This window comes from Nicotiana sylvestris, chromosome 8 (genome assembly GCF_000393655.2).
Source record: "Nicotiana sylvestris chromosome 8, ASM39365v2, whole genome shotgun sequence".
NCBI lineage: Eukaryota > Viridiplantae > Streptophyta > Magnoliopsida > Solanales > Solanaceae > Nicotiana > Nicotiana sylvestris.
In genome coordinates, this window is record NC_091064.1 from 17,014,902 (window position 1) to 17,025,897 (window position 10,996).

The following is a 10,996-nucleotide window of genomic DNA, read 5'->3' on the forward strand; positions in this document are numbered from 1 at the left end:
TTTGTGAAGCCAAAAGTGCTTGTTTTCTTTAAAAATTGCTTCTTTTAGCTTTTTCTAGAAGCACTTTTGGAACCTTAGTCGAGTACAAATTACAAAAATACTTTTTAAATTAATTAACTAAATATAAATTATTTTTTGAAATTTTTTCTTGAAAAACAAAATTGCACATTTTAAAATTTTTGGAAGCTATGCTTTTAATACGGTCCTAAAGCGGCTATTTGTGCAATTCATCAATTTCAGCCCCCGCCAAACCCTTAAACCCCAACGCCATTTCTGCTTCACTTTCCCCAAATTCACCATAAACCCTAAATGAAGCTTTTAATCCCTATCTTAAGAAATTCTTCAAATTCAGTATCTGCTAACAGAAATGTGCTAAACTGTTTCTATGCTTCAATGTCAAGTAAATATCTGTATAGATCACCCAATGGAGACTCACTGTACAGAAGAATTTCACCTTTAGGGGACCCAAATGAGTCGATAGAACCCGTACTTGATCAATGGATCAATGAAGGGAAACATGTGGTTAAAGAAGATCTTCAGAATATGATTAAAGAATTAAGAGGCTACAGAAGATACAAACATGCCCTTGAGGTAACATAACTAACTACACCTTTCTATTAGTCACACTCTTGTAGTTTAGAGAGCGTTAGAGTTAGCTGATTGTAAATAGCTATTAAGCATAACGTGCTGATAAGTACTGGTATTAGCATTTATTTGTTTTAATAGAAGTGCTGAAACTGTTTTAATTTTTGCACTTATATGTTTGAATAGAAGTGCTGAAACTGATTTGATTTTAGCAATTAGTTTGAATAGAAACTCTGTAACTGATTTAAGTTTAGCTCTTTTCTCAGCCCAGAGTTAGCATTTATGCGTTTGAATAGAAGTGCTGAAACTAATAATAAGCAATTGATTAAACTACTCATAAATTTTTTACAAATATTACTATAAATTTAAAAGTATATTTGTAAGGAAAAGGAGGAACGACGGACATGGAATAGAGAGGAAGTTAGGGGTTTTATATAGGGGTCCCGAGGTATTATAAGCACTTGACTTGTAAGTACTTTGGCCTTTGCCAAACTTGTAGATGAGCCAAAAGGTGCTTAAAAACCAGTTTGATCAGCTTATAAGCTTAACCAAACACTCTCTTAGCCTGTTCTTTGTTCTATCAATTTGACCCAATGTAGTGTGAGTTAGACCATTTCTTTTTGTATTTTGTTTCTTTAAAACAAATGGGTAAGGGTCCAGGTAATTAAGGTCCAATGTGAATTAGCTGATGTATAACAACTTTTTGGCAGAACAAGTTTAGGTCATTTTAGCTCTGCTTTGCATAGCTGGTCCAAAGTACTGATAGCATAAGAATTTCCTTATAAAAAAAAAAGTAGTGATAGCATAAGAATAGTTTAACTGTGATGAATCCTCTCAATAGAGTGAAATGGATACAGAAGATTTTTTTGCTACCATGACTTGTTTGGGGGTCGAAAAGCATTGTTGATTTATTGATTTTACAATTTTTGTACTCTTTGGTGAAGCTCTCCGAAATTTTGAGTTTGCTACTTCCAGAGTTGTTGCATAAGAAGCCTTTGATAGGGATTGTTTTCATTTAAGTGCATCTTAAGATCTTCTAGGGAGTGCTTGTGGTCGTTATCGAGGATTTACTGATAGGCTTAGGCATAACACTGGGAAAACCTTCGTGGTGTACTGCACTGCGCTTCAGTTTGTTTGCTGCAAACTAAATGTTTGTCTGTTAATACCAAGGATCCCTGTGGGGGTGTCTTTGATACTTGGGTCCCTACTCTTTTTATGTCTGCTGTTATGACTTATGACAAATATTTCCTGGGATAAATATTTCTTCACAAAAAAGGCTGGTGTGTCATGTGTGGCATGCTCATGTGGTGGAATGCTATACCAGCATGCATATGGTGGACTATATGGACTCAGAGAACCGGAAGATGTTTTGAAGACTGCTAACACTGCTCTATCACCAAGATAAAACTTAACTGTATACTTTTGTTTCAGCTTATGGTGTAGATTGGAACATGTAAATAAGGCTGAATCAGTGTTACAACTGTTAGAAGCCCCTACAGGAGTAAAGGGGCATACTTTTGCTGTTTCGCTTCTGAAGATATTTTACAGTAATAATAGCACACTCTCTTGGCTAGTTTATCTATAGAACTACTTCACCTTTAAAAAAAGAGCGTGGTGTGTGTCCTTGAGAGATATCAAAGTTGTGCATGATTTTGTGCACTAATAGAGTAATCTCTCTTCCCTTGTGGCCCTGGCCATGCGCTTTAAATGCCAATGGTTTACCTAACTACCAAAGGCTAATCTGTGTTGTACATGAATAATAAGGGACATAGTTCCTCACTCTTTCAAGATGTGGAAAGAACAAAATTCTGCATACGTGTCAGCAGATCTAAGCGAAAACATCAAGCTGCTAGCTTTTATTTCATACACAGCTGATTTTAATCAATCTTTCCTCTGCCCTCTTGAGTGATCTTCTTAATTATGTTGGCAGGTATCTTATTGGATGACTGACAAAAGATTTTTCAGCCCCCAACCTGCTGATATTGCAGCGCGAATTCATCTGTTGTTTAAAGTTAAAGGTCTAGAAGATGTTGAGAAGTACTTAAATAGCATCCCACGACAGCTGAAAGGCTTTCATGTATATTCAGCTCTTCTAAACTGCTATACCAGTGAAAAGTGTGTTCAGAAAGCTGAGGAAATCATGCAAAAAGTAAGGGATATGGGGCTTGCTAGAACACCATTATGCTACAATTTTATGATGAAAATGTATTATCAAACAGGAAGTTTGGAAAAAATGGACAACATGATGAATGAAATGGAGGGGAAGGGTATAATATTTGATCAGTTCACTCTCATGATCCGGTTAAGTGCATATGCTGCTGCTGGAGATTCTGATGGAATAGATAAAATAGTAACGATGATGGAATCTGATCAGCGGATCACATTGGATTGGAATACTTATAGTATCGCTGCTGAGATGTATCTTAAAGTTGGGCAAGTGGAAAAAGCTTTGGCAATGCTAACTAAACTGGAGGGCATGCTTGCCCCTGTCAAGAAAAATAACAGTGCATTTAATTTATTACTAAGACAGTATGCACAAGCTGGAAAGAAGGAAGAGGTTCGCCGAGTTTGGGATCTGTACAAGCAGAATCAACCAATTTATAATAAGGGTTACATTAGCATGATGAGCTCATTAATGAAATTTGACGACATAGAAGGAGCTGAACAAATATTTGAGGAATGGGAATCGAGGGGGTTATCCTATGACTTCCGTGTTCCAAATATTTTGATTGGCGCTTATTGTAGAAATGGTCTTCTACAGAAAGCTAAGGCCCTCATTGATAGAGGATCATCAAAAGGAGGTGTTCCTTCAGTCGCCACATGGTGTCATTTGGCAAGTGGGTATATCCATGAAGATCAGGTCTCAAAAGCCGTAGAAGCATTGAGAAAGGCAGTCTCAATCTGCCCGCCTAAATTTAAACCTAGCAGGGAGACTTTACGTACCTGTGTAGAATATTGGGAAAATCAGGGAAATGTGGAGAAGGCTGAGGAGTTTGTGAGGTCTTTAGAAGTGGAGGGTGTTTTTTCAGAAGTTTTTTGTGACAAGTTGCGGTGCTTTATCAGCAAATGAAAACTCCAAACTTGACCAGTATCTAGGGTAGGAACAATTGAAGTCCAGGACACTGGGATGTGAGGTATGACTATGTTGTGGCTGTGTACTATAAACTGAAGCTTATTAGGACGCTCAAGAGCAAAGTAGTTAACTGAGTAAACAGGTTCTGCTTTCACCTTACAAGCAGGAGCAATTCCAGAGTCTTTTATTGGATGAACATAGCTTTTATTTGTGTCCCATTGAAAATCCTGACTTTTATCTCAATGAAACTTGTCGATTATTAGCTTCTAATGATCCTAGGCTGCTTATTCATTCGTGATTACTAGAATACCCTACCCAAGATTAGTCGCCAATACTGTTATTCAGCTTGGCACATGCTGTGTCAATGAGCTCTTAAGGTGGGTATTGACTTGTTTATTCAGCTCTGAACAGATAACCTACATCTTAATGAGATTGTATATCCTGTTAAAGTGCAACATTTGACAGATTGTGTCTCTTCCTTTTTTTTTTTGGTACCTATGGCTGTTTGGTAGAAAGTATCTTCTTTATTTTGGTGCCAATGGTTACTGGATCGCCATCTTCTGTTGTTTCAGCTTGTTTATGTTTGTGAAGAAATGACCACTAGTTGGTTTCTCGTCAACTTTAGGAGAATTTGGTTCATTAAGAAGTGCAATTGGAGCTTTATAAGAATTTGGTTCACTGAGAAGTGTTATAGTATGATTTAAGCAAAACAGAAACGTCTTATATGAAGAGCCTTCATGACTTGCATGATTTTAGAAAGGCAAATGCATATCACATGGTACTAGTTCAATGCTTACATAATACCTATACAGCACATCCATAACATGGTTTCTTTTTACTCTCTATTGTGGGCAGCCCATGCACAAGGCATCTCGCATTCACGCATAGTCTAGGGAAGGGCCGCACCCGTGATGTATATGGTCCAGGGAAGGGCCACACCATTTACTCTCTATTGTAAATGGTATCATTGCATCTTTACTTGTGCCTAGGGTTTATCAGAAATAACCTCTCTACCTTCACAAAGTAGGGGTAAGGTCTTCGTACACACTACCCTCCCCAGACTGTACTTGTGGGATTTTACTGGGTTGTTGTTGTCGTAAATGATATAATTCTAGGATTTCAATTCTTCTTCTTCCAATACTCTCTACTCCGGATCAGCAACTTCTTTGCATCTCGTATGGGCTTGTGTTGTTTCAGTTGCAAATGCAGCCTACGTTTCCTTTTCTGCATGCAATTTCAGTAGTCAAATTAGTATGAAAATTGATAGGAATAGCGATGAAGCTGCAATTTTTCTACATCGCAGAATTATATAAACAGGTAAAAGATATAGTAAGTTGTAATTTACAGAACTGTCATAAGTTTTCCACTGGCTATCGTTCTTTTTAATATCCTTATGAGGATGTTGCTTCTCTGCAGACATGATTATGGGGCATTTTTTGTTTCATATGGCTGAAATATGTTAAGAGTTAACTTTATATCATATTAATTTTGGAGCAAATTTTGCTTTCAAGTAAATTCTTATGGGGATAGTCATAGACCATTGGTAATTGCTTATAGAGTAAATCTATTTTCTAGTTCAGCTATTTCTGAAAACGTGCTCCAGTGCTCATACATATTGTTCTTTCAGAATTAAAAGGACTATGCTAGCCGCATGGGCTTTGATCTAGAGGGAAGAGAATAGCTCAGGTATCATGAGTTAGGATGTCATGGGTGGCTTTCCAGCCATGCCCCATAACCCCTTGGACGCGCCCCATGGTGTCCTGCAAGCCTCCTAACGCCTAGCGCCATGGATGGCCCCGTGGTCTTGGCCGCGTCAAGTGACAAGCGCGCCTGTGCCTATGTCGCCCCACCAATAGCCCTTGCTAGTGCCCAGCGCAAATGCCAACAGCGCCGCGCGTGCAAACTCTGATGCTAAAGACAAGGTTGCTGCCAATGGACCTATTTCTGCTTTGTAGGAATCTAAGTCATTTCTATTGTAAATATAGAGTAGTTTTACTTCATGTATTTCCATTATGTCTCTCTAGCTTAGTTATGTCAAGTCCTATAACTTTGGATTATTTTTTTTAAGTACTATTAGGGCGGATCAAGCAATCAAGCTTTCTAGCAAGCAAACAATTTTCTGTACTGGTGTCTCTCCCCCTTGATGCCGTGTTGCTTTTTTCTGTAACAATTTTAATTAATGCTATCAAACTTTCTTTCATTCTCAATTCTCTTTTCTGTTCTCTCAATTGCTCTTGACATTGATTTTCCCGTACGGCACAGACAATGTCGTCTAGTGTACGGATGGGACCCCAGATGGCGAATAGTGACTATACGGACATCGGTTGCTTAGTCTTACGTCGCCCTTCCAAGGAATAGAACTTTACTAATTAGTTGCACTGTACTCCTAAGACACCAATTGTGTAAACTCTAAACGGACCAAAGAAAAAATGAATCACTTAGGAAAGACGGTTCTTTTCCCTGTTAATCCTTTTGAAAGAAAATCTGCATATATATATTTAGCTGACTACTCATTTTCTCGTTAATTAGCAAGAAGTATTTTTTTCCACAAACCAAGGAAGAAATGGTATTATGTTATAAGCATGAAAACGAACTCTAAAACAAGTTTCATTATCAAACATCACATAGGCTCAATCAATGGTCTTTGTAGTAATATGTATGACCAACAGAAATGTAGTCCTCAAAAAGTTAAACTAAGAGATCCATAATGCATTTTTACCATTTCCAGTACGTAGAACTATTATTACCTCATAGAGTCATACTCATACACATACAAGAAAGTGAAATGCTCAATGGAATCAGTTAATAGTGTTTCTCAAGGTAGATCAGCAAATCAGGATTCTTCATTTTGTTTTTCAAGTGAAATGCTCAATGCATCAGGAGAAGTACATGAAGGACATTGTGAAAATCACGCAGGAGGGAGGTCGCTGGTAAAAACGCTGATTCGAGCAGGGTATTATTGGCCTAAAATGGAAGAAGAAGCAAACGGTTTCGTGTCCAAGTGTGATAAATGTCAAAGATACGACAATAATATGCATAGACCAGCTGAGCTATTGCACCCTATTATAGCCCCGTGGCCCTTTATGAAATGGGGAATGGATATCGTAGGTCCATTGCCACAAACAAAAGATCAGGTGAAATTTCTACTTGTACTTACAGATTATTTTACTAAATGGGTAGAAGCAGGAGCATTTAAACAGGTACGAGAGAAGGAAGTTAAAGACTTCATTTGGAGAAATATAATATGCCGTTTTGGAGCACCAAAGGAAATCGTATGTGACAACGGTCCGCAATTCATATGAGCTCAAATCACTGAATTTTTTCAAAGTTGGCAAATTAAAAGGATAACATCTACACCATACCATCCAGTGGGTAATGGACAAGCGAAATCCACAAACAAGGTCATTATCAACAATTTGAAGAAAAGGTTATAGGATTCAAAAGGTAATTGGCCTGAGGTATTACCTAGAGTATTATGGGCTTATCGTACAACGACAAAAACAAGCACGGGAGAAACACCCTTTTCAATGGTTTATGGTACAGAGGCTTTAATTCCAGTTGAAATAGGAGAACCGAGCACACGGTACGTTCAAGCAACGAAGGAATCAAATGATGAAGAGATGCGGGTGAATCTTGATTTGCTTGAAGGAAGAAGAGAAGCTGCACTAATAAGGATTGCAGCACAAAAGCAAGTAATTGAACGGTATTATAACAGGAAAGCACGCCTCAGATTCTTTAAAATTGGGGACTTCGTGCTTAAAAAGGTGTTCCAATCTACAAAAGCTGCTAATTCAGGAAAACTAAGTCCAACATGGGAAGGACCCTACAAAGTTCGTGACATTGCGGGAAAAGGAGCATACGAGTTGGAGACAATGGATGGCAAGGTTCTACCCTCGCATTGGAATGCTGTCCACCTAAAGCGATATTATTGCTGAGAAAGTACCTACGATCAGGTATCACTGTATTAGAATTTTTCTTTGAATTGTTAAAATTTTATTAACGATTTTAGATACTAGGCAAAAACCCTAACTCGTGCCAAATGATGAGTCACGACCTGCACGGCAAAATAGAATATTCTAAAATTCCCATCCCAGGGTTACAAATTAATCTGATAGAAATACACACGGGTTAGGCAGTCTTCATCTTTAATCGCACCTCTGAGTCCCGTATGTTTTTCTATTTTCAGGAAAAAGGACCATTATGAGAAACAAACAAGTGCTAGAGGCTTCATACTTCAGCGCTCAAACACTTGGGGGACTGCATATTGTACACAAATACGTGCGGTAAGACGGAGACGTAAATTGAAACAAGTATCGAGCAAAAGTTACGGAACCTCAACATTCATCATTGTGTTCTTTCCTATCAAAACAAAGGAAGATGCAAAACATTCATCGTAGTGTTCTTTCCCATGAGAACAACGGAATCACCTCTCAAACCCTTCCTAATACATTAAGATAGGGTCATGACTATGTATTGAAGCAGGTTATAAGGAAAAACCTTGTTGAATAGTATTTACTTTATAAAAATCTGTTGCAAGAAAAACAGTTACGAGAAAGTTATAGATGTATCTCAATACATGTAATATTCAAAAGCTTGTCCAAGTTCATGAATAAAAACTTGTCAAAGTTGTTTCAAACAAAACATGTGTGTTCCTATTTCTTTCATCGTATTATAACACCATTATGAAGTTGAGACGTCTTCTTCATTAAGTGTCGATATATAAAAGGGCCCTCTTTTATAAACCTCATGTTAATAAGTCATGAGGAGAATCATAAAGCATTTTCAAAGGATAAAAATGCTAAACTATTCTATAAGTCCTAAGTAGATAAGGAAAAGGCAAGAATAGAGCACATTGAAGTACTAACAAACTTCTTGATATAATTAAAAAGGCTAAGTAAGAACTTAGTCAACAAAAAAGTTTATATAAATGCCCCATTATGATAACTGGGGACTTTCACCAAAAAATCCCTTAAAAAAATAACTAAGAGATAAAACCATCATCCAACAAAGAAAGTAAAAACAAAATCTGGAAATTTAACTAGTCACTGAAGGGGTTGGCACATCAGAAGTTGCAATAGTAATTTCACTTATAGAAACAGCCACATGCACGATGACAACTTCTGAAGAAGCAGCAACAGGAGCAGTTTCAGTTGGGCTTGAAGTGTTAGGTTCAACGAGGGGAGCAAGAGTCACGGATGTTTCAGCTTCCATAGACTGAGTCGTAGAAATCTCACCCTCAGAAGCTGGAATTGCAACATCTTCAACTTCAACTGCCACAGCAACGGCTTCGTCATTTACAAGTTCCTTAGCCACGGGAGCTTCAATTGCCGGAGATGGAAAGTCAAATGATTGTTGGGTTCTTTCAATTGTCTCTAAAACTTTGGCCAACTCTGAGTCTAAGTCAAAGTTTTCTTGACTGGCCTCCATTAAAGCATCACGACGAGAGTTTAAGAAAGCCCAACTCACCTCTAAATCAAACTTCTCCTCAAGAAGTCCATACTCCCTTTCCCACATAGCAAGATCATTCTTTAACACTTGATGTTCAGCTAAATGAGAATCAAGGGAAGCTTCAAGGGAGGCATGGGAACTTTCTAAGGCATGTACTTTGTCAGAGGAGATCTTTAAATCAGCTTGAACTTGAGTCAAGTTCTGCACTAATTCTCCTGCATATTCTTCTTTCTTGTCCAAGAGTGCCTTAAGTTCTCTGATTTCTTCACTTGACTTTGATAATTGTTCTGAAAAGCAACATTCAAGGCGCTCCTTGTCTTTTTCAAATTGACTTGAAGAAGCTTTGGCAACTGCTAGCTCAGAAGTCAGACTTTGCTTTTGCTGCTCCAGGTGATTTCTACTCTCTTGCAATTCTTCTATGGTTCCCTGAGCATTCTCAAATTGCTTTTTCCAATTATCTGCTTCTAGCTGGGCTCTCTTGGCTATTTCCTCAGCCTCGTGGATAGACTTTTCAGACTCACGAGTTTTCTTTTCCAGAAGGGAAATTCTTCCCATCAATTCTGTACCAATGAGGTTAGCCTACAGAGGCAACTCATAGAAGTAAGAATTTAGAAATAAAAAATAAAGCTTGTTAGTAAGTAGAAAGAAAATACCTTCAAAGTAGAATGAACTATGTCATTCACCAGAGTTAAGCAACTGTGACTGCTCTTCTTCTTCTTCTTCTCAATATCTCCAATCAAAGGCCTAAGCCAGACATCTGCTCCACCAGACTTCCTTAAAAGACTGTTATTAGCAGGAACTTCAAGTGTAACGCTCCTCATAGCCAAGCTTCTGCTACTGGAACCCTCCCCTACATGTTGAACAGAGGGAGGGGAAGCTATAGAAGGAGGAGCGGTAGAAGAAGTGAAAATAACAGGAGTCGAAGGACTCGAAGCAGGTAAGGAAGAAGAGACAGGCAAGGGAGCAGAAATAGATAAGGGAGCAGGAACAGATAGAATGGGCAAGGAAGCACTTGAAACCAATGGAGGAACAGAGGAAGAAAAAGGAACTTCATCTAAAACTGGACCTAGTTCTCCACTTTCAAAACCACTAACAAAGAGGCGTTGAATAGACTCATTTGTGTCCCTCGGAGTGGTTTCATCATCAGAAGGAATGCGAACAGGTTCGGTAAGAGAGGCACGAACAGGGGTAACTTCAGCTTCATCCTCGGAAACGACGCGTCTCCTAACTCTTGGTCTAGCTATTAAAGAGGTGTATTCATCTTCATCATTCTCAGAATCCTCTTCTACAACTTTCCTCTTTGATAGCGTAGCTTGAGTTCTCTCCAAAGAGAGTGAAGTACCTGAAGAGGCTCGAAGGGCAATAGCTACTTTAGCTGTCATTCCTCGAATAGCAAATCCTGACAAAAAGAAGGATGAAAAAAAAGTTAGAAACAAGAAGGGACTTAACATAAAAAAAAGCATAAAGTGATGCATACCGTGAGTTTTTACTTTCCAACCATGTAAATTGGAAATGGATTTCCAAGTTCTTGCCTCCATAGGCACGACTTTCAAGATTGAATCTACCCAACCACGGAAATTAGGAACGGGTTCCACATTTCCCATAGTTGCTATAGAAAAGCAAAAAGAGACGAAATTAAAAAAGAAATTGAAATTCTTAAAGATAGGTACGGTAAGTAAAAAAAACTTACGTGCAAAGTTTCACTTCTCAGGGAAGGGGATATTTGTTTCACCCACCAAATCAACTGTGCGAACATCGACATAACGAGTGTACCACCCACGATCCTTGTCATCTTCAGGGCTTACTAAGACCCTTTTACTTCTTGCAGTTAAAGTAAAAACCCCATGGCGGAATAATTTGGGGTGGTAAAGATGAATAAGGTGGGGGAAG

The 10,996-nt window shown here is 38.4% G+C and overlaps 2 protein-coding genes across 2 annotated transcripts; one reads left to right on the forward strand and one right to left on the reverse strand.

Moving 5' to 3' along the window:
- Positions 1-224: 224 nt before the first annotated feature.
- LOC104246578 (pentatricopeptide repeat-containing protein At2g20710, mitochondrial-like) lies at positions 225-4,185 on the forward strand. The gene is made up of 2 exons (XM_009802391.2): positions 225-591; positions 2,516-4,185. The coding sequence occupies exons 1-2, from the start codon at positions 310-312 to the stop codon at positions 3,653-3,655; spliced, it is 1,422 nt and encodes a 473-aa protein (XP_009800693.1). The 5' UTR covers positions 225-309; the 3' UTR covers positions 3,656-4,185.
- A 4,507-nt stretch (positions 4,186-8,692) lies between these two features.
- On the reverse strand, positions 8,693-10,710 carry LOC138874732 (COP1-interactive protein 1-like). Its single transcript, XM_070153511.1, has 5 exons — positions 10,584-10,710; positions 9,760-10,505; positions 9,439-9,685; positions 9,171-9,369; positions 8,693-9,074 (listed from the first exon to the last, which is right to left on the reverse strand). The coding sequence occupies exons 1-5, from the start codon at positions 10,708-10,710 to the stop codon at positions 8,693-8,695; spliced, it is 1,701 nt and encodes a 566-aa protein (XP_070009612.1).
- Positions 10,711-10,996: the final 286 nt, after the last annotated feature.